This window comes from Motacilla alba, chromosome 1A (genome assembly GCF_015832195.1).
Source record: "Motacilla alba alba isolate MOTALB_02 chromosome 1A, Motacilla_alba_V1.0_pri, whole genome shotgun sequence".
Lineage (NCBI taxonomy): Eukaryota > Metazoa > Chordata > Aves > Passeriformes > Motacillidae > Motacilla > Motacilla alba.
The window spans coordinates 55,826,608-55,850,902 of record NC_052031.1 but is presented as its reverse complement, the minus strand read 5'-3'; the positions used below and the strand labels follow the sequence as shown (position 1 = coordinate 55,850,902).

Here is a 24,295-nt window from a genome sequence, read left to right as displayed (position 1 = left end):
CAAATGAAGAGTCACACAAAGTGGAGTCTACACAAAGGCCTGAGGATGACAACCTCTGTTTTAAAAAAATGAAACAGCAAATTTCAGTGTCTTTTCTACTGAAGTTCTTGACTTGAAATCCCATGAGCATTCAGTTTTCTGAAATGTCTGAGAAATTTTCCCCTAAAAAGTCAGAAGAGTATATGACTTATTAACCTAAAACATTTGTACTACTTGCCACTCCCAAGGATAATGGTTAAAGTGGTTTATGTGTTCAGGTCAGCTTCTTCATAGAGAGTCTAAGTGTATTTCAGTGTTGTTCCACTTGCAGAGTTGGACATTTTTTTTCCAGCAGAGTAAGTTAAAGTATGCTGAGAGTAATCCTGTCTTTCCCCTAGGTACTTTTGACAGACTCTAAGCAACATGCACACTACGGCTCTGGGATATCCCGGAGTGATCCAGCCCAGATACCTTCATTTATGTGCAGCAAGCAGAGAGATGCTACTCATCAGCTTAAAGGAAAAGCTGCCCTCACTCACTCCTTGTCACTGCACCTTTGACTTCGGTAAGGCTAAGGGACCATTTCCTATATGCTCCTTTCCAAACCAAACTATGAATCCAAGGCACTATATCAGCAGAATGTTACAAAATTGAATGTTCTGTACACCACATTTCTCTGGCATGAGGCACTGACTTTATGAACCAGAATCAAATGTAAAAAGTACAATCACTCTATTAACAACCTAAATTTTCTAAAGATAAGACACATAAGTAGATAGCCATGGTGCAATGATCAAGGAAAATGTAATCAGAAGAAAAGGGAATAGGACAAGCAGGTCTCTGCCCTTTCTGGCTTTGCCAGACGTCCTCTTCAAAAACCCACTGCTGCATGTAATTCTGAAGCTGACATTTATGCTGACATTTGCTGGTACCACAGCACTCTGACTGCAGAGGAGGTGATGATTGTAAGCTACTTCTTTCATTTGAATTTATTCTTTCACAACATCTGCGTGCATGTTTTTTTCCTTTTTTTTTTTTTTCCCCCTTCAGAAAGCACTGGAAAATGGTAATGGCTTGTTATGGGTAATGGCTCATAATGCTTATGTTCCTCAAAAACCCTATGTGTCAGTGTGGACGGAGCTGAACTGACCTCTTCACATGTGTTGAAAAAAAAAATTCATGTTGCTAGAGAAAGGTGAGCTGGGAAAAGCTGTCTTTGTAAGCCTCAGGACCTGCTCTAAGACCACTGATACTCCTTGCACTGCGTGGAGCATCACAGATACTGCACACACTGCTCATGGGAGGTGCACAGAAAGAATCTGTGGATTCAAAGCAGGAGTAGTCAGACAGCTGTGAACAGATTTGCCTCTAAATGTTAAACTCTTCAGGAGATAATTTAAATTCCTTTCCATTTAAAATGGTGATGTATGTGAACGAATTCAACCAAGGAAAACTTTGTATTTGGGTGACTACTTTCTATGACAACTAAGGGGAAAAAAAGTTCATTCATGAAATCATTTGGGCCTGTCTTGTATTTTTCTCTAAGGTCAGATCCATTTTAGATCAGAAGGCCTGTTCCAAACTTAATGTCTTGACTCTAAAGCCATTGAGACCCCTATTGTTGTGAGAAGTGTGGTCATATAAGCCATGAAAGTTTAATCCACCTTAGTGAAAACTTGACTGATGCATAGATTTTAGGGATTTTCTTGCACTGGGGTATATTTTTCACTGTCTAATTTTTACTAACATGTAAAAAACCCATCAAATTGATCAGGGATATTAATCAAACACGACCTGAGTTTATCAAAGGTATTTTGACAGCAAAACCATTGCATTAAGGCAACAAATGAAAAAAACCCATAGTACTCTGAAATTTACCGAATCAATTACAGTGAAATAAAGGTATTGTCATAATTCAGGCAAGCTAATAGTGGATGCATGAGATTAACACCTATATCTTACTATTAATAAATAGTAGAAATAACCTGTGCTCTGTCTGGTGTACTTGTTTTTAAAAAAGAGGAAACATTTTCAGTTTCATATGAATTGATTTGGACTGACAAGATGCAATTCTAAGTGCTCTAGTCAATTTAGGAAAAAAAACCAAACTGAAACAAATTTTAAGTAATTTTGATTAATAGAAGTATGGAGGAAATCATAAGTGTTCACAGATACTCTGTAGCCAGGAAATGAAGCCAAATTGGCCAGCTAAACTGTTCACTGTGAGCTTTTCACTTAGTGTTAGTGTGCTCTGAATGAAAAGAGAGGAAAGCCTTCAGCATCTGAGTCATAATCTTATATCAAACTGATGTCAAGCATTAATTTAAAGCATTTAACTTAATTAAACCTTTCTATTCATATTTAAGAAAACATGACATACTTTATTTCATTGGAACTCATTCTCTAAAACATCTTTTTTCTCATGGAAACAATTCAATTTTCAAAATTTAATTCACTTCAGGGTTTGATTTTTTTGTGTACTCAAAACTGATTTAAAACACATTTTCCTGCTGTAATAGGCAGCAATTAAGCAAGATTAAAAAAATGTAATTACTATATCAAGCTAGCACAGCCAATGCAAAATTTCCCTTTTATTTCAAATAAACTTTGATGTAGTTCTTTGAGATTTTTCATTAGTCTCTACACTCCTGATTTTTTTTTTTTTGCCTTTTTTTTCCCTAGATTGCTTAATGATAAAGGAGGTTTCAGAGCTGAGTTGCTGGACAGATCATTCACCACTCAGGCATTTCTGATACTCCCACTGTAGCATAGTCAAGTATTTAAGCGCGTCAGTGCCACATTTCTTTGCTACATCGAATGGTGAAGGATAGGGGCCTGTTTTGAGGAAGTGGAGAGCCCACCCCATTGCTGGGTCACCATGACAATGAGACAGCAGGAAGGAGAAATGTTTGCCATGCAGGCACATAACCCCAGCGTAACACCGCTCTGGTTAAATATGCCAGAGCACTGAGAAGGGCTGACTGAGTGCCACACAGCCAAGAAAATGCTCCATCTCTAGGTGGGGATGTGGAGGGAACTTTCTGTCTCCTAAACACGTCTGTGAGATCACCTGGGCTTGGCACAGACCTGTTCCTGCACAGGAATTAATCCTGCTGCATTTAGTCACAGCTGGTGGCACATTCTGAACGTATAATACAACATTGCTACTAAACCCCCTGATATTTCAGCCCAGCTGACTGTCCCAAAATCCTGTTGTCAGGTTCCTTCCCCTTAAGGGTGGATTGTCACAAGATGCAAATTAAATGACAAAATATGAGTGAAATGACACAAAACATGAAATCAACTGAACAAAATGATCCATATCTTGCTATTACCAAATATCTATGGGACATGCAAAGTTAGGTAGCACTTTATGGATGTTTGTGGGAAAGTCATAGTTGAGATGTTGCTTTTGCTCAATGACCCTTTGATATCCAGTTTTTCCTGCTTAAAACTTCCCTTTGCTGTGCTATTTGACTCGAGGAGCTCAGCCAGGGCTGCAGCCTACACAGTTCCTCTCTAGGTGCAGAGTGCTGGGAAGTTGCACAAGGTTGCCTGGGGGCACAGTTTCTTTGTTAAGTCCCAGGGCAGAAATGGAGTTTATGTATCATACACATGGTCATACATTTTACATCATACCAGGAACTTGTAGCCCTTCGTCCTCCTCTGATTCTCTTCTAAGAGAAGCCACAAAGGAAAGTCCCTGTCTTTCTCAGACATCATCTTTTGCTGTTATTCTCAGTCCTTCTGTACTTTAAGTCCTGGGAGAAGAATTCTCCCTGTCCCAGCTTGTCTCCTGTAGCTGCCCTTGGGAAGGTGAGCTCTTTATTGATTGATATAGTTTGGCAGATGGATTTAAACAATCTTCAGAAATCTGTGCTAAATCTAATCTAATCTGACTTCACTCCTCTTGAACCCTACAAGTCTTTTGCAAATAAGCCTCCTTCATTATAATTTACCCAAGCTGTATTTAGTATAATTAAAATGCTGAACTGATGAATCTTCTCACTGAGGGTAGAATGGAGCTGGATCCATGGAAAGGTCACTCAGCAGTAAGGAGGCACAGAAACCAACAAACAAGGGAGATGAGGACCACAGAACCCCTGATATGCTCAACACAGAGGCTATTAAAAAGTGGGTAGGAGGTAATGAGCAATAAGCATCCCAGGCCTCTAAGTCTTTCAATCTTCAGTCTCCCATTCTGTCTGAATTGGCTGAATTCTGTGGGATAACTTGGTAGGCATTCAAGGAAGTGACCTACACTGTTTCCTCATGTGTAGCACAATAATCGACAGCATCAAATGAACTGAGCAGCATCAAGCTGGCATCACCCAGTTACAATGGCAGTAGAAATTAAATAGCATTAATTAGAGGGAGAACATGGAACCCTTTCTACCTGGAATGTCTCTTCTCTTAGCTGTCAAAAGCCTCCATGGTTTGGATTATTAAGAGCCAAGCTGACAGGAAAGCTGAAGGGAATAAAGGAGCATTCTCCATTGTGTGCCAAGCCAACTGAGGGCAGACTTGAGTTCAAGACTGACTTTTAAAAGACAGCAAAAGGTTAATGAACTTTTATCCAAACACCATTAATACATCTGAAGATCATTCTAACTAGACCACAGACAACACTTTTGCTCTTATTTCACAGCAAGACCAGGTAAGTAATGTATGTAATGGAGAAATCAGAGATTTTTAATCAGAAATTAAAAAGGTTTTTCCAGTTTCCAGAAAGCAAAGCAATCCTCCACAACAGTGGACCGTAGCCTTTTTATGTGCTCTGCAGATAGCTGTATGTATTCCATGTTAAAATTATCTCCACAACAATTTCCCCCCAAAAATTTACTGACATTTGATATAAACCAGACTGCACTCTGCATTAAAAAAAGGAGCTTGATTCTTTGAGGAACAATGAACTCTCATTTCTCATTACAGAAGAGGTCAACCTCTTGCAAAACCACTGAAGGCAGGTTCTTTTAATTACTTTGAAGTTGCTCTCCTACACCTTCCATTCTCTGATACACTGGGAAGGGCCAAGAGAAATATCAGATTTTTAGTCAGGACTCAGTTCTGTACTCTGTGATTTAAATTCCTGCCAGTTTCTATGATAGAACTACAGAATGGGAACTGTGATATTGCAAACAAAGCATAGAACAATTATTTACATTTAAAAGGGTTTCTTTGTCACCTTTTGGCAATCAAGCATGTATGCATAAAGTTTTTTAAGAACTTGTCTTTCCTTTTTTATGTATACTTGCCTTTTTTCTATACTAAACAATTAATGCAATTCCCAGCTACTAAACAGAAACCTGTGGAAATTCTGGACAGTAAACTTTTTTTCCCATTACATGTCTACACAATGCCTAAAATTGACTAGAGTCCTGACTGTTGAACAGAACCATCTAGAATTTTTTTTATTTAGAAAAATAGTATTTCTATTTCGTGAATTAAAAAAAAAAAATCATTCACTTGTAAAAAAATAAGGAAGAAATGTGTCAGCAGATTTCCATAAACTACCAGTATAGCAAAAACACATTATTGAAGAAATCACCTACAAGTGAGATAGAATTACACATTAATAAATCATCCTACATCCACTTTACAATACCCTAAATTCAGATGTTTCTTTGAGTCTTATTTAAGTCACTTGAATCTAAGCTTCTACATAATTTCATGTAGTAGCTGCACTATGTAAAATGGCTTAGAGAGGAAGATGCCAAAATGGACTAAAAAAAATCACAGACTTTCCAATAAAAACGTTATTTTTGGTCAACATTATTCTCTAAATTAAACCTAAACATATTAATAATTTTGCTCAACCCACAATTGCATTTTTCAGTTAATATATTAATTCTCCTTCCAATTCCTCTCAGCTTTTCTTACATGCCCTACATCTCTATTTTCCCTTAACAGACAATGGCATATCTTTCTTCTATATTTAGAAACATAACCTCCCTTAAAATGATGTTCTATGAGAAACCTCACTTGGACATGCTGTGACGCTCCATGGAGTTGAAAACTGTGCCCAAGAAAGACAGGATGTGACAGCTCCATGATCCCTGAAGATGCCTTAAAGGGCATCCAAGAGATAATCCCTTGCTCCTACCAAACAGATGTAAAATTACAGCTGGAGGAAACAGGGAAGTGGGTATATGAGAAACTGGGGGCCAGTCAAATCAAGGAGAGTAAAGAGGAAAAAGAAATACAAGGAGAAAACTTGTGCTGAACACTCTCTTTTCTTTTCTAGAGAATGCAGAGGAAGGAATATGAGCACACTGACTTTCTCCTACCTGGTCTTTTCCAGGCTTTACCTATCAGTGAGAGGAGCCAAGAGGACATTTATGTCACTCCACCAAAAAGTTCACTTTTGCCCTCAGGAGATGCAAATCCTACAGAGCACCTCCTTTGACTAAGGGCTGCCTGCAAAAGCTGTGCAAGAAACTTCACTGGTCAGTTTAACTGCAGGATCATTTGTGCACAGGTTTAAAGGCAAAATTACTTCAGCTTCAGGAGAGCAGAATCTAGCCCAGAAATCTCACAGTGCAATACATAAGATAAATTGTATTAATTAAATCAAATTAAAAATGTGTATTTTACCATTTTAGGATAAAGAGTATTTCCTAAAATGTCAATAAACGTTAAAAATAAATGGCTTGTTGCTTTATTAAACCATCTGTGTTAATTTCCAGTGGCTGCTTATTTTAAGAAAGTAAGAAAGAATCAGAAGCATCATAAAAATACAGGTTCTGTTTCTTATACTTTCTACTCATAAAAAAGAGGTAAAGCAAAATGTGAAAGAGCTTAGAGCTAAGGTATTTGGTTTGAGGATCAGTAGAATATTTCATTTTTCTGTAGGAATTATTAAAGTCTTGATTATTATATAAATATCGTTTCATGTTAGTTCTCTGGCCAAATGTCTAAATTTAGAATTAATCTTTTTATTCATGACACAGTTTCAATAATAAACATTATGATCAAGCCTAGGTGCATGTTACATTATTAAAATGACTCCTTTTAAAGCACTTGTTGGAATCATTGTTACTGTTCTGCTATGGCTTAGCTAGTCTGCTGATAAAAATGAAGGTTTATTTTTATGTGGCTTGAACTAAGATGACTGAATTTTGATGTGTGCTCACCCTTAACTATTAACATTGTGTGTGATGGCAGCTTAAATGTTTTATTTTCAAATGAACAGGCAAATGGACTGTTATTTCTATAAATACTAACAGGATCATGCCCAAGCACTGGGATTTTTCAGCCTCGAGCAAGAGGAACCACACATTTTCTGTTTATTTTTGTGGGTTTTACTATTTTAAGTAACATCAAGCCCTGGACTGAGAATATTCTGACATTTCTAGTTAATTTGAAGGGAAAAAAGTCACAATAATTTCTTAACAAGGTAGGTCAACTTAAGCTAAGTCACTGAGCGATGAAAAATATTCTCTGTGACAAGAATATATGCCATGTCCTCCTAGATCTCTATGTCCAAGTCTTTTGCAAAGAAGCTCAAAAGGAATACACAGCAAAGTGGGAAAATGGGAAAATGGTTGATGGGTGGCCTGATCCTACCAACATGTAGCCAAATCTCCTCATGTGGCATTGAAGTGTGACTGTGTAGTAACATTTGAGAGCTGTCCCTGTCTCCTTAACTGTGAGCACATGCTGACAGTGCTATGAGATGCTGTTTTCTGCTCTCTTTCCCTCTGACCTCAGCTTTAACACACACATGAAAGACAGAAAGGCAAAGCTCTTGGGCTGCCTTTGGAGCAGTAAAACTTGAGCATCAGCTGTGTGGTTTAGACTCCTGCATTTGTCAATGTTATTTTGGTTTTCCTTTGGAGCTGGCTATTTATCTTTTGAAGGTGCAGAAATGACCAAGTATCTGGGTTTTTTTTTCTGAGCAATACCTGTCTTCATCAGCAATAAGCAGTTGGTTATTCTAAGGTAACAAAGTATTGCTTGACAATTGTTAACTCGCTTTCTGAATAGACAAGTGCAGACACCATTAGATGACTGAGGTTTTACAAAGGTATCAGAATGTCCTTTGAAACTAAAGGCTTTTTGCAGCCCTGAGTTGTTCCTCTTAATCTCTGCTCATCTTGAAACAGTTTGACCTCTGCATTTCATTTCTTTGCAGTAATAAAACCCTTTAATAAATAAAAAAAGAAAAACAACCGAACCAAGTAAATACATAAAAATTAGGGAAAGAGAAAGCTAATGAACCTAATTGCAATCACTATACCAGTATTGACTTGACTTAAAAAGTATTGATTAAATAACTGCATATTTACATCTTGTACTGACCCAATGAAGGCAAATGATGCATTGCAAAGCAAACAGAGGCTGACCTTTGCACGTTTTCCCATCAGGCTGCAGGGTAAATCCAACTGGGCAACTGCAGCGTACCCCTGTCGCGGTATCCTTGCAAGTCCGATCACAGCCTCCGTTATTGACAGCACATGTTTCTGCAGAATGAAAGAGAGACAGAGAGGGAGAGAGAGGGAGAAAGGGAGTGTAATGAAATGCTCTGGGGGAGGGGAAGGGCACTGCCTTTTTGGGGCAATATTACAAAACATTAAAAGCAATGTAAGTTTTACGTAAGCCAACTGAAGCAAGCTCAAGGTCATCAGGGTCCACGTATTGGTTTTGACTGGTAAATCATTTCCACAAGTCATGATTTCTTTTTCCTCCCAAACTAGAGATTTTACTTAGTGTATTTAGTTAGTGTTTTTCAACTCTCTTAGACAACAGAATGGGTTATTACATATGAAACAAGTTAAAAAAGAAAAAAAAAGTGATTGCCATTAAAAGCAGAATCAAACATTCTGTTTTGCATCCGTCTGTGTCTAGCTGAGGTATTTTAAGGTTCACTTTTAAATGATGTTGTAGGCATAATGAACTTTAAAAACAATGGAAAGCAAAGCAGAGTGCTAGACTTGGAACTGATAATTTAAAACCCCTAGTTAAGAAAGAGTTAATGGAAAGTGAACTACATATATCACTTTGACAAGAATCTACATGCCCAATCTGTTCCTACTGAACTACAAGCAAAAGGCATCTGGGTTTTGTCCACTTAAAGCTTTTTGCAAATTGAAAGGAGTTTGGAGTGGGTGGGAGGGCATAACTGAGGTCACTGAACCCATTCCAAGCTGTGTCATTGAAATTTCCCAGTGCTTGTAGTATGTAGAAGGGTGGCTGGGCAAACACAGACAAGAGAAAGTTGCAATACTTCTGAGCTTTTACTACAGTGGGCAGTGACTATTAAGTACCAATAAAAAAAAATAAAATCTCCAACTTCATTACAGAAAAAGCAAGAACACCTCCCTCACTGTCATTGTTTTGTGTTACTCATGTATGCACACGCACACACCGGACACATGCATATGCACACATACTCACAAACACATCTATAAAGGAGATAAAAGGCAAGGGAAATGATTAACTTCTCTTTGATCCACAGAATGGAGTGGATGTAAGGATGCCAATTTAGCACGCCAGTTTGAACTGTACATTTTTCTGAAAAGTATTTACTTCAGAGAATAAGTCCTTTTAATAGTATCTTTTTCAGTTGCTCTGGATTTGATTAAATTAAAATACCCCATTGCCCCCAAGATTGCCATTATTCTACTCAGCTCACCTCTTTCCCCAAAGAGGCTTTGTCATTACTTACTCAGATTTACAGACTCCTATTGCTGAATATTCACAGCCTGTGTCACAATTGTACCCTGTGGACAGGGTCTGACAATCAGCTATAGGATATGCTAATTGGGAGTTGCCTTAGAACACTACATTGATCAAAAATTATTTACACAGAACAGAACAGGCTTTATTTTTCTACTGACTACTACTAAAAGATTTTTATTTTAAAGAAGCCTGTGCTTTGCCCTCAATGTGAACTCAGACTGGCCAGCTTTAGGGACTTCACTGCTTAAAAAAAAAAAAAAAAGAAAAAATTTTTTTTTTTTTCACTGGCACAGGCCTCTCCTCCAGTTGTGAAATAAGCTCCTAGCACTTAAGAACAAACCAAAACACAGATTTAGGACATACATGCATTAACAGCATGGGACAGATCTCTGTGCCCATATACATTCACATATGGTCCTACAGATAGATTTTAAATTTTTATGTCTCTTTGATATGTAATGACATCATGTAGATAGAGCTACCAGTATAGAAATGAATTTGCATGTAACTGCCAGGAAGCACAGCTAACAAAGGGATTTACATGTTTTCTGGAAAGGATTTCTGAAAATGGAGCTGAGTCTGCAGGTCCTGATTTTCAGGAGTTCTTGCTCACCTTGCAGGACCTCAACCTAACTGCTTAAGCAATATAGCTCTGATTTTCATCTACTTCTCTGGAAAGCACTGTTTTATAGACTTACAGGCTGAAACTTCTGCTTGAAGAATTCTGCAAATGACAATGCTGGCATTTCCATTTGTATGTGAACATGTGTGTGTCCTTGTAGACCGATGTATCAGATAATAATTTTATGTTTCAGGGAAGGCAAAACATATCAGGTCATTTAAAATTTTTAACTTGGGCACAGTTTAAGGACAGGAGGATTTGCCAGGAGTAAGGAGTTAAGGTTAAAACTCAGGAGAAAGTGCTGAAGGTTACATTTGGCATGGCACTGCAAAGAGCAGTAAATCTTCTGTTAGCAGATTAACTCTGGCATATGAAGACTTCTTTACTGCAGTGTGTCAACACAAGATGAACATAAGCAGTAATATTTCTGCTTTCTGGATGACATCCAGTGAAAATGAATAGACACAACATTTTTTTTTCCCACGGCATGGATGACTGGATCTATAGGGTAAGGGTCATTCAATGAACAAGAGTTATTTCTAGGTATAAATAGAAGGAATCAAGGCAGCTTTTCTTATTTTCACACAGATTTAGTAAAACAAACAAAAAAGGGTAAATACCCTGCAACCTTCCTAGCAACTCTGACTTTCATACATGACAAACTCTTAACAGAATGAAGATCCAAGTGAGCAAGAGGACATGTGACAGTACCTCTCACACTTTGGATAATTGGAGAGATGTACTGATGAAATTCCTTAAACTCAAGGCCATGAGAAAACATCAGTAAAAGAAAGCAAACATGAATAGCAGAATGTGGGAAAGAGGCTACATCAAAGAGAGGAGCTGAGGGCTACACAGAGCACAAACCCAATGCGTGACCACCTGTGTTTCTGAGAAGGGTGACGCCGATTCATCCCTCACCTCAGCACTACCAAAACTCAGATTATATTTGAAACACAAATGCAACTTTTCGGCCTCAAGCCAAGAGAAGAAGTAAATTGCTTATTTCCATTCTATCACAGTGGAGAAGCTATGGAAGGGAAAGAACAGACATTAGAAATTGGATCAGGTCTTCATGGTGATATTAGTCTGACAGATCATTTTTGCTGATTTTTTTGTCTGTGAAAGACAAACTCAATATTTTAGCCTTTTTTCTTGTTTGTTTCAAACTTTTTTTTTATTTGGGTTTTTTTTGTTCTGAGAATGTAGCAAAAAAAAAAAAAAAGAACTGGAAAACACAACTAAAGCAGTGTCATGTTACTGACGTTTAGATTGCTTCTGAATTATGACAAAGCTCATAATCTGAAACAATTAGACCTTACTGTTAATTTAAAGTGATGCTTGAAGCCCCATCTACATTCCTACTGAATTCATACCAGAAATTTCAAGCAGAAACAGGGATCTAAAGAAAAGGACATTTATTTATATAAGGCAGTCTGGGAGACATTACACTCTATTTTTCCAGTGTAAGCTCCTAATTTTGGAACAACCTCTCATGTGTCTGCTCAATGGATCCACAGACAAGGAATATCTAAAATCATTACCAATGTGCTATGGTTTAATCCATAGGAACTCTTGCTTTAACATTAGTCCACCGCACTATGGGATATGCACTGCTTCTGGATATTAAAATATCCAATTAAAAAGCACAAGCTTGAGCTGCTGGTCCTTCAGCACCAGATCAGGAACATTGACTTAGTTACCTGGTGAAGTTACTCCAGTGCCTGCAATAGTTTAACAGGGAAAGAGCAGCTCTTCAGGTCCTACTTCTGAAGCTTTTGAACTAAACCACAATCTCTATGAGGTGGCAGCAGGTCACTTTCTTAAAGAGTCATGCTAGACAGGATTTTTTTGGCTTTGAAACTATTAAATGCCTGAAACTCTGAACACATCTCATGGTTTGAGAATATTTCTGAAAGCCTGTAAAGTAGCCAATTACTTTATGAAGCAAATTTTTGCGACTTCAGTTCATGTCATGAACAAAAGAACATGACATGATTTTAAGAGTATTGGTCAAAATCAGGCAAATCTTGGATTCTTTATTATTCACTGTTGGTTTAATCTGGACTAAGATCCAAGTCAGTTTTACAGGAACTGAGATATGGTGCAAAGCAGAACAAAATTCCATAGGTCCTTGAGATTAGCAGGGTTACATTTGAGGATCGTTCAGTAATCTATGTCTTAACTAGGGCATTCTCTATAATATTTGATAAATCATGAGGAAAGATATTAAAACTGGACAAGGTAAACACCAATAAAGGCAAGAGGAGGGGGATCTAGCACCAAGGTGCTTTATTTAGAGATATGGAGAAGTGATTCTCTGATCTTTTCTGTTACCCATCATGGCAGTCTGAAGTCAACTGGGTCCAGAAAAACCTCACTTGTTACCAGAATCCTGATCATAACACAATGACTGGAAAGAGTGGATAACAATTGTAAATATAAGAGCTGCTCTCAAGAATGCGTGTAAAACATGCAAAGAAGTCTTAACAGAAGAAAACAACCTAGCTGAAGTGAAAACAAGAGAATTACACAACCTAAGTGAAAATGGGAGAGGGAAGCCACTAAAGTCATCACCTACATTCAAGGCAGCCTTGCAGCATCTGTCTCTTAGGAAAAAATGAGAGGGACACTGAATGGCACCTTCTTGCTCAGAAAAAGTTGTTCTTGGACTAAATGAAATGACTGTTCTGAAGGGCTTATGATTGCCATTTCCTCTGAATCAGAGAGGAAGGCTGGACTGACCCCCTGTCTTAAGGCCTTGTGCAGAGGAAAAGGATTTTTTGCAGCAACTGGTAGGCAGCAGATAAAAGCAGTCCCCCAAAACAAAGAGTATTCTCTAAGTCTGCCAGATTTCTAAACTGTTTAGGTTGACTTGGTAAGCAGTAAGTACAGCCTAAAGGAAGACTTGAAAATGGAAAAATGTTTTTTTCCACCACCTAGTTCCTATGATTACCCAAATGATAACACTAACCAAAGAGGAAAGTTAAAGAAAACTAGCAATTCAAGCTGCCTTTATTTGGAATTCATTTGCAGTGGACTAAAGTTCATTGGGGTCAGCAGAAACAGGATGACTGGACTCAAAATCTGTGCCATATTATTTTGAGCTTATTCTGAATCAATATTTATGCTAGGCAAGAGCAATTCTTGATGGAGTAGCCTGGAGCTCAGAATTTAGAGAAGCCATCAAGTCCTATCAAGTAAATCATAGTCTAAGCAAAGTTATGAGTAACCATACTCAGATTGTAATCGTGTCTCCTTCTACACCTGGTCTGAATTTTGCACAAGATCTGAACATGGCATCTTATGCTCAGAATAACTGTCTTGAATTCAGGGGTCAGACACATGAACAAGTTAATCTTCATGCAACTAAAGCTAAATGGTGCAAGCAGATGGCAGCTTCAGTGCACTCACGGTTTAGCCAGCGCAACAAGAAGGTATATGGATTAATTAGATCATGTTTTTCCTCAAAAGGTGCCTCTGAAGTAATAATTCCTGGCAACTGGAGTGGCAAAAAGGGTAAACTACTCCCAGTATCTGTTTCTCAGAAGATGTGCTGTCACTAAAGCTGTTGTAAACTGCTACTGTCTCTGAATCAACTGAAAACCTGTTTACCTATCCTAAGCACATAAAAATGAGTTTATTTCTCTGTATTTAATTCACTGTGAAACACCAACTTTGAACAACTGAGAAAATACTAAGGATGTCTGCTAAAGATAGTCAAACATATGGCTTTGAGAATTTTGAGAAGGTCTAATCTGAAAGCATTGATTGCCATTGTGTGTTGTGATTCCTTGCATCACTGTAGTGTTTTGGGACCAACACCAGGACTCCATTGTGTGAACTATGTTGCAGTTTTGAAAAAAGTGATGATGGTAAGGTATTAGAGCAGTTCTGTGAGAGGACAAGATCCTGCTGAGCTGAGCAGTACTGGCTCCCTCCCCTTAAACAATGTTGAATTCATTTAGTTTAATACACAAAGTGTCTGGAGTCAAATTAGTCCTTAATTTGTGCCTCCCCTCCCCTCCTGAAAAAGAACTTTGCTCCATCTGGCTCAAAGGCTGCCTGTGCAGACATCTTGTCTGTTTCCTTCACGTTGGTGCCACAGCACAATTTCCACCAAAGAGAGCTCTTTCTGAATTCCTGACACACTGGGGTGTTGACTGGGGTTCTTTCGCTTTCTCCTAACTTTTATCGAGAGAATCCGGAAATCATTTCAACCACTAGTGGTAGGTGAAGTGCATGACCCCACCTAAGAACAAGGACTACCAAACATAATAAAAAAGACCCCACTGAAGATCTCCTGCAAATTCTGATCAAAAATGCACAAATCCTGAAAGCCTGAAACTTGGAAGAGATTAAAACTTAACTCAGGAGAGGCCATAAAAAAAATAAATTCTGTGGACTAGAAAATGACCTTGCCTTTACGTAAGAAGGAATATGCAGTATAAGTAAGAAAGCCATGAGACAGAGAACAGATGATAAGACTGCTGTTGCCATCCATAAAAAGAATTTTACTGAAAGTAGCAGTACATGAGGTACACGTGCTATGTGGCAGTAGATCAGGGTACAGGGAGGGATCCAAAGGACAACAAGCACAAGAAGAAACGAAACACAAAATATTTCAATTTTTAGTTAAGGGAGAACTATGCTATTCTCATGCAAATTATGCCCTGTGATGCTGAAAGGATAGAGAAAGAGCATTCACAAGAGTATAATGAAAGAAACAAACAGCTGTGAACAGATGAAGGAGAAACTGAAAGAGCTTCATATTCAGGGAATGAAAAAGGTAAGACAGAAAGGGTAACTTGCAGGATGTGGAATTCTTCACTTTGTTATGCTTGTCTCCTCATTTCCTTGCAATTTCATGATTGATAGAATTTTATTTGCATGAAAATAAGATGAGAATTCTGCCCTGCCACATAGGGAATGTGTGAAGAAAAAACTAGGTGAATCTTACACTGAATCATGAACCCCTCAGCTCTCAGTTCAGAAAAACGCGATTCCTCTTCCGGGAACTCTACATATTTAGGGAATGTCACTTGATAGATTGGATCAGGTGTTTTATAAGCATCCTATGAGTCCAGTCTGGTTCTTAAAATTAGCACTTGTAGCTGTGGTGTTCTCCCTAAATAGAGAAGCTGCATTTAAGAAAAATTGAAACTCTCTAAACATCGTGAAGGAGCATTATCTCCTGACCTTGGATAAATCCTTTCATTTAAAATGGGAAACAAAACAATGGAAGGTATTGCCAGGAATTCTGGATAAGGTCAGAGTCTTTATCATCAGCAAAGAAATGAAAAGGGATTTTTACAGGAAATAGCACACCATTCACAAACTCAATGAATAAAAGTGATGGTAACTCAAGATGAAAAGTTCTGCCCTTGGGAGACAGAGAATGCATGAATGACCTCAGCGATTCCTTCCCCCCGTACTTTGCTACGATTTCATACAGCAAAGTAGAACTGACAGAAGGAGTTAAAGTGAGGTTTTGGTTTCACAGTCAGTAACTGAATTATAGAACCTCCTAGCAATATGCCTGCTAATGAAATGTTTGCACTTCTTTATTGATTAAAGCACAAAAGGATTATGACGCATACAGACACACACACTTGGTTTTCTGACAATGAGCATTTCTAAGTCGGGTAAAAGCCATTCAGAAAAATAAAGACATATTTTAAGTAATTGTAAAGAATCCTAGGAGGCAGTACAACAAAGCCAGGCACTGAAGTACACACTGGAAAGGCGCTCTTGGCTTAAAGTGACCCTTGGTAGGCTGTAACTGATACAGAATTTAACTGCTTTGAAAGAACACTTGAAAACAAACACTAGCTTGTCCATCATCCTGCTCTTTGAGACAGAAACCTGGGAGTGGTATCATTCTATCTCTCATTCTATTTTCAAAGAAGATAAAAATAAAATCTGCAGAATCCATTTTAATTCATGTTGGAATGAAACAACGTAAGACTTTGGAAATTTTCTGATGGCAAACCAGAGCTCATACACTCTTTACTCCAGTGTTTGGTAGTTTAGGCATCAAATTGCATGTTAGAAACCCATGTCACATTTTCTATGCTTTTATGTTTAATGAAACGGAAAAATCCCTAGCCTTTATCAAGCTATTGATTACAAATAATGGCCCCAAGGGTGGAACATATACATGAGGCAATAATGAGTAAGTCTGACTTTACAGACCAACATTTTTCTTGAACAGGGGTGGCAATGCACTGTGAATGGGTCTTCAGAATAATTTCCTTACATTTCAAATGAATATTCTAACAAGTATGTTCTGTCAGTGTACATTCTGTCTCCCTATTTCTGAAGACCATTCCAGGAAAAAGCACTGTGAAAACCCAGAGTTTCCCCACAAAACCTAGTTTCAAGAAAAAAGCCTTTTGACAGAAAACTCTCATCAGATGACAAGATTCTTTATGGTAAAGAATGTGTGGCTTTCATGCGTTCTACAGCTCCTTTTCCTAATCCGCAAAGAAGCTAAATATGGCTCTACCACAGAGTCCTGAAATCCAGAAAATGATGAGATTTCCATATGATCTACACTGTCACTGTGTGGTTTATACAATATTTCAAGACATATTCTACAGATTCTACGGTATTTCAAGATGCTTGATTTTGAATAAGTTATACACACTGACTCACCAGCAGAGAGATCTTTGGATGCTGAAAGACGATGGAAGGAAAATTTCCATATTGATATGCTGTCATTGTAAACATGGCAGGAGAAAATAAATTTGAGACTCTGGCAATTGTAGTTAACTTTGTGGATTCTATTTTCCTGTAATCAAAAAAAAAGCTGAATGTCTCTACTGAAGAGAAAACAGTGATTCAAAAAGAGTTCTGTGTGTCATAGAGAGGGGTAAAAAAAAGAAGTAAAAAAAAGCCCACTAGAGAAATTAGAAGGTTTCTTATTTTTCAGGTGCTCCAGACAAGTCTGTCAAAGCATGCTTGATGTTCAGGATGAATAGGGAAGCCTAATCCTTAGATAACTGGAGGTTAAGGAAAGATGCCATATGGCTGACTATTAGATTCAGATGACTCAAGGCATATGATGTTGAGTACTACTTTTGGTTCAAATGGGTAAACCCAAGCTCTAAATTTGTAAATCTCTCTGCCTTTTTTAATGTAATAGATATTTAAATGCTTGCCTTTGCTACAAATGCTGTAAGCCATGGCACAAGCTCAAGTTGTGAGTTTTTTATTTAATATGATATGAGCAGCTCATTAAAATCCATTGTAGGTACTGGGCTAAAGATATGAAACCTAAACAACTTTGACCAGGACAGGATAAACACAGTTACCTTGGCTGATGTGTCCAGGTACCTTCAGGAGGCACAAGGCTGGATGAAAGAGCTGACCAGCACACAGAGAAGGGAGTACTGGTATGTCATTAAAATGGCCAGAGCAGGACTTGCACTTGTTATCTATTATTCTGAACTGGCTTTGGCTGTTTACTGCAATGTTTGGGATCCTTGGAGTTGAGCTGATGGGCAGGTACAATTTCCACAGCAAACAAATGCAAACAAAGAGATGATTCTGCCCCACATAACTTTGCAGGGAGGATATTCTCTGTCATAGAGTGATCCATGGCAGAAATGCCCAAATTGCAATTTCCACAGTTCATATCTCTAGCTATTGCTATGCAGAGGCAATGGTCTTAGCTGACTGCACACTCACCTCTCCAGGCAGGTAGCTGGGTGCTCATAATAAACAGCTGGAAAGCCACTGATAAGATAACGAAAGAGGAGACATCTGCAGAAGTCAAATGATTCTTGCTACAATGAGGGAAAATACAGAACTAGGGAAAATACTACCTTATTTGCTGGTCAAGTGCCAGGAATACAGTGAGACCACAGCCCTGCCTGTGAACAACTCCTAGGAAACCAGGGATAAAATGTAATGCAGGTGTACATCTATCCCAGCCAGGCAAAGCTGGTCCTCGTTGATTTCCAAATGGCACCACAGAAGCAATCAAGGCAGAAGTAAAATTGAGAAGTAACTAAGACCAGCACAGTTCCAATGCACTTCACAGCTTATACCAGCATTTCAGCTGACAGTAGAATACTTTGGAGGGTTCTTAGGAACCAGCTTTCAGGGAACAGAATTGCATCACTCTCTTTGAGGTTGGTTGCAAATGACCTTACTGATGACCAAGAAGTTGATGTCCAATGGCAAAATCCTCAGCTGCCCTGACACAAAATTAGTTGAATGTGTCTTGTGAAGGAGTGAATTTCTGTGCAGTTTGGATTTCTGAAGACACCTCTAGCAATGGTGTCTGTTTTGCCTTCCTTAAGCATGGAAGAGAAATTACTACAATTTCTCAACTTCAGGATGGGCTGATTGTCCTGTTGCTCTTTGCTATACTTACAAGTACTTTGTACACTCCACTTTTTGTGATGAGAAGGAACCAGCTTTTTATCTTCTAGGGTCAGAGCAAGAACGTTTTATAGTCAAAGCGAGTTCTTACAACAGTGATCTCAGAGAAGAGATCACTCTTTACAACTTCCTGAAAGGTGGTTCTGGTCAGGTGAGGGTCAGTCTTTTTCACCAGGCAGCAACTGACAGAACTAGAGGACACAGTATTAAGCTGTGCCAAGGGAAATACAGGTTGGATATTAGGAATAAGTTTTTTATGGAAAGGGTGATAAAGTTCTAGAACGGTCTGCTCGGGGAGGTAGTGGAGTCACCATCCCTGGATGTGTTTAATAAAAGACTGGATGCAGCACTCAGTGCCATGGTTTAGTTGAGGTGTTAGGGCATGGGTTGGACTTGATGATCTAGAAGGTCTCTTCCAACCTAGTCATTCAGTGAATTCTGTGAAGAATGGAAAAGGGATTGAAGGTGAGGAAGATCCATAGTGTTGGCAGTTGTTCTGAAGTCACCTCATGTTAAGCCCAAATGAACCTGATTCATTGACTGCTAAAGAGTAGAGAAAGGAAAATGAAACATGGTGAGAAATGAGTCAGGTCTGCCTCTTCAAGAGGAGCTGACCAGAGGACAGGATCTAACACACAGCCTGCACAAAGCATCATGGTTGTGTTGCTAAAACACTTTACAGATTCATGCAGTCTAATAAGGCCTGGGATGATGGCAATGTAGCGAGCAACTGCATTTTTAAAGACAATATAAAAAAATACTTCCTAAAATTACTTGGTTCAAAGAGTTGATGTAAAGGGCAACCAAAGAACAAAGCATTATCTCTGACTAGGAGAGGAGGACTCCTTGAGTCTAAATTTCAGACAGTTCTACAGTTCTGGTTCCTCAAAGAGGAAGTTTCCAGCTGCTTGTCACCTCTTTGTAAGTTGACTTATTTGTAATGAGGGAGCCTCATGGCATAACTGATGCTATGAATTCTATTTCTGTGGCTACCAGCAAGAATATCAAGTTCTAAAAGAAGGTTTCTAAAAGAAAGCTTCAGGATATCAACAGACAATTGCTCTATAAAAACCTTGCAGTCCTTTTGAGCGAAAGACAGTGGCCAAGGAGAATTAAGCCCATAAGACTCAATTATTTACAATTTATTTAATGATAAAGTGCTAGGCTGCTGGATGATTTATTTTTACAGTTTAGGCTGTGATGGGGCTGTTGGACTTAGGAATTCTATCCAGGGCTATAACAGCAAAAAGAGATATGGAAACATGAACAAAAACAACTTTGATTGCTGAAGATGTGACACTGGACAAACTATTTTGAAGTAAGTGTATTTGTAGGGTTAACTGGAAATTTGGTGCTTCTAAAGTTGTGTGCCCATACTAGAATGGCTCACACGCAGGTAGGCAGGGCAGATACACTGTGATTCAGACTCATTCTGGATTTAGACGGAAAAATATGTGAAATGTACCAGTCCACTCCTCTAACCAGGTAGGGCAGACTCATGTTATGATGCTATGATAGAAAAAACAGTTGTAGCAAATCGGTTCCCAAGGAAAAGAAGGTAAGGGAAGATGGAGAAAGTCGCTGTGATGCTCCTAAGAAACACACAAAATAACTTTCAAAAAATTTTCTGCTATACCACACAAAACAGAGATTTGAACATAATTTTAAGAGTTGAAGGCTGTGCTCAACTAACTGCAAGATAAATGACACCAGATGTTTAAGAAGACTTGAAGACATTGGTCGTGCCCTTCTGCTTTGTAGCAAGTGTAAGGTGTTCTGCAAAAAAGGGAATGTAAGAGTGCCTTAGAGATAGTGGTACAGCTCTGCTTTTGGAGCTGTGCACTTCTGCAGGATCCATGTCCTTCCTCAACTACATGGCTCAAGGTCCAGTTCACAGCAGCCACCATGGAACTGAGGCAGGACCTTTTCAGGACCTCCCCTGGAGTACAACTAAGGCTGCACTGCCTCCACTCCATGATGGCAATGGCCAAGGCAAGTGAGGAAGAGGGAAATGAGCTGTATGAATGTTCACTGACCAAACAACAGCCATTCAGTGCCATCTCTCAAATGGGACCACTCTTGACTGTGAATCCAAGTGCTTTTCTCTGATTCAGGGAAATAAGTGACAGCTAGAAGCCCTCAGGGTCTGTCCAAACATTACGAAAAAGTTGGATGGAAATTCCTTGGCATCTTTGGACAGTTCTAAAGGGAAGTTTCTTGTAGGTCATCAGAGAAGTCCAGTTTCTCATCTGCCTCAGAAGATCTAGATAAGAATGCATCTAACAGGAAGGAAAGTTGAGTATTTCCTAATTTTCTCTGTTTAAGATTTAGCCACAAGTCACAGGACTACAGCATGACTTGGACACAGCCAGTCTGAGGTGGCCAGTCTTGGTGCAGCAAGATGACTGCTATAGGCAGCATTGTCTGACAGCAATACTGTTCTAAAGCAATCTTGTCTGTGGCTTATTCTGAGCCTTGGCTGACTTCAAGGGTTATACAGATCATAGTAATTTTGATAGCATGCAGCAAATGACAGGGGCCTAGCAATTATTATCTCAGGACTTGCAACTAAAGGCACCTTTCATCAGATTACTAAAATTACATAAAGTCGTCTACTTTTCCTACTCTACCGACTGTCTGCAGGAGGGTCAAAAATCACAGTCTATTTAGAATAAGTGGGAAAAAAGTTTCCTGAGGAACCTTCCAGTACATCCTAAAACAGCTGTTTAGAAAATATCTGAAGACATATGGAATTTCATGGAAATGCCCCTACACTTTGGAGATGAGTAAGAGTGCATTAAAAACAAAATCTGAGTATCAGCAATCAGCAGAAACAAACAAGTAGAAAAGTCCCTAAATATTGAGCCACCCACTCAGATCTCACTCACTAATTAAATTTATTTTCCTCTCTAGTTAATGTTTTTCTAAGGAATCAGTGATTTAAACACAGCATGTCCAGAAATGTTCAGCTCTCAGCTGGTATCTTCTAATACAGGAGGTACTGAAGAATTCAACAATGTATTTTGCAAACTGGATTTTAAACTATCTCTCTAAGCCTATTTCTAGAGTCTATGTTCAGCTTGGAACTTGCAGACCTGGTGTAATTAAGAAGGCTGTTACTAATATTTTTAATGCTCAACTTTTTAATGCTATTTGCCTGGACTCTTGAAAGAAGTGTGAGCTCATTTTCAGGTTGGATGTTTATTTTTTTCAGAGGGTGAGGCATCAACACAGTGCACTATATTGCTCAGTACCTCTAGAGAGTACTGCACATACTTTTTGTGGCTGGGCAAACTCACCATTGAGACCCAGAGAGTTGCATTTTTCAGTGGTCTGGAGATCTTTTGGCACACTAATTTTCCTGACTTCTTGTGAGACTATGGGTCTTATTGAAATTATAGCTAAAAGTGTTAACAGCACATTTATAAAACAAGATGAGCTGTCTCATAGCTTTTGTTAGGTTAAATTATTTGAAATTCCGTATCATTAAAAATAAAATTATATGGGTCACTTGCTAGGTCTGCAAACTAATTGGAAATTAACAATCATGAATAATCTAAAAATAAAGGAACATATGCCCAGATTTTCACATGAAGGAAGATATTTTACCTCTATCTTGTCATCTAATACCATTACAAAGTCATAACACTGTGCCATTTCCTACACAATGGTTGTATGGTGGTCTCTGGGTAAATGGACTATTTGTCATGGATGAAAAGATACAAATTATATGGAAACTTTATAAATATTTCTACCTACTGCAACTATTAGCACAGCAATCAACTAAATATTCAAAGTGAGGCTCAAGGTGGTCACTCCAGATAGGCATGGATGCTCACAGGCAAAGCTGAGCCTTCCAAAGGCTAATGGGACAGTCTGCAAAGGACTCAGTGGTTTTAAGAAAAGAAATAGCAACCCTGAGGATAGAGAGCAGAATTTTGTCCTGCCAGAATCTCTTCTGTGGCGATGAATCCTTGTCTCGTAAGTGGGTGCATTGAGTACATCTCACCAATGGCCACTATGTTCAAAACCTAGCGGAAATAATTTTATGAGGTGGGTAGGGCATCAGAGTGTAAAATACAGAGAAATAAACCACCTGAAAACCTCCAAGCATCATTTAGCAGTCTGTGCTACACTGTGTTCTTTGTCTCATGCAAAGTCTGGCAGAAGCCCAGCCACTCGACCCTTTCTATTCCCAAAAGGCCCTTCTCACTAACAGCCAGAAATGTAAAGTGAAGGACACAAGCACAAAGGTGTGCAATGGGTTAACTGAGAGCAGAAGCTAAAGAATTATCTTCACTGTTCAGTGCACTTCCTACTCTGTTCCACTCTCAGGCTCCAACAACACAGAGAAACAAGCCATGCCTCAGAAAGAAGAATGTACAGAAGCTCACTAGTCACTAGGGAAAGATTTTTCAGTGGTTACTAAAATAGCTGCACAAAGGAAATAAATGAATTTCCAGTCATAACATTTACATTTCAATTAGAAGAACAGGAAATTTTTATTAGGTAAATACACTTGCTCATTTAACACTACAGATGTAATAGAACATTGGTTTATATCATCGTCATCATCATCATCGTCCACCTTTAAGTCAATAGGCAGGTCTGCAACAGGAGATTTTTCAGGAATTCTACAGCAACACATACACACAAATACACAAACATGTAAAAAGTAGCTTGCATAAGCTAAGTAAGGTTAATGGCAAAAGCTTCTTTCTGTGCAGAGAAAATTGAGCATTAAAGCTGCAGCATTAGGAAAAAAAAAAGTTTAAAAACAAGGAATGAAGTTGTAAAATAGATGAGAACTTAACAAAATTGGTGACCTTTCCATACAGATGAAGTCAGGTTAAAAAAAAACAAAAAACCAGGCCAAACCAAAACCAAAGGAGACCAAAACCAAATGAGACCAAAAGAGAACCTCCCCCCCACATACATACAGACAAAAGTAAGAGCACAACAAAGGAAGTGGAAGAAAAGTGTTACCCATAAGTAGCCGCCGTTTCACCCGCTTGTCCACATCAGCTACTGACGTGGCATTGTACTCAGAACTCTCAATTGCAGCCTCATCCTTCTCTAAAACACAAGTAAGGGACAAACATGGAGCAGTTGGTTAATCACAAGCCCAATTTTCTGCTGCCTAAGACAGTTTCTTGGCATGGCATAACCAAAGCCAAGAAGCAAGGCATGAAAGCACTAAATCCCCGTTAGAGAGTTAATTCCCTTTGAGAACCCAAGAAAAAATTAAAAGGGTGTTTAGGGAAAGGAGGAAGAAAGAGGATGGGAAGGAAGAAGATCAGCTCAGAAATAATTAATCACACAGAGGAAGCTGGATTTCTACTGGAGAACAAGACAGCTAATAAGGGTGCCCCAGAGAGGTGTTAATGATGAAAATTAAAATTCAGGAAGGCTAGTCAAACAAACTACCAAAGACAACCTAGGCTAATGGGGGCACCAAGATCTGAAGGTGGCAGGCAGAAGACTGGGGCAGACAGAGAGAGCAAGAAGAGTCCGGTGATGGATGGGCAAGGATGCACCACAGCCTTGTACACATCAACACGCTCAGAAACGAAACAACAGCATGCAAATTAAACAACAACAACAACAACAAAAATAAACAAT

The 24,295-nt window shown here is 38.7% G+C and overlaps 1 protein-coding gene across 3 annotated transcripts in view; it reads right to left on the bottom strand.

Moving 5' to 3' along the window:
• The window catches only part of SCUBE1 (signal peptide, CUB domain and EGF like domain containing 1), a 192,804-nt gene that overhangs the window by 58,180 nt on the left and 110,329 nt on the right, over positions 1-24,295 (bottom strand). For 2 of the 3 annotated variants that reach the window (XM_038153802.1, XM_038153800.1), the window contains exons 7-8: positions 23,660-23,749; positions 8,325-8,441 (exon numbers count right to left, since the gene is read on the bottom strand). In XM_038153802.1, the coding sequence (XP_038009730.1) occupies positions 8,325-8,441; positions 23,660-23,749 (207 nt within the window). The remainder of the gene's footprint in view (positions 1-8,324; positions 8,442-23,659; positions 23,750-24,295) is intronic. The other variant, XM_038153801.1, reaches the window with a different exon arrangement.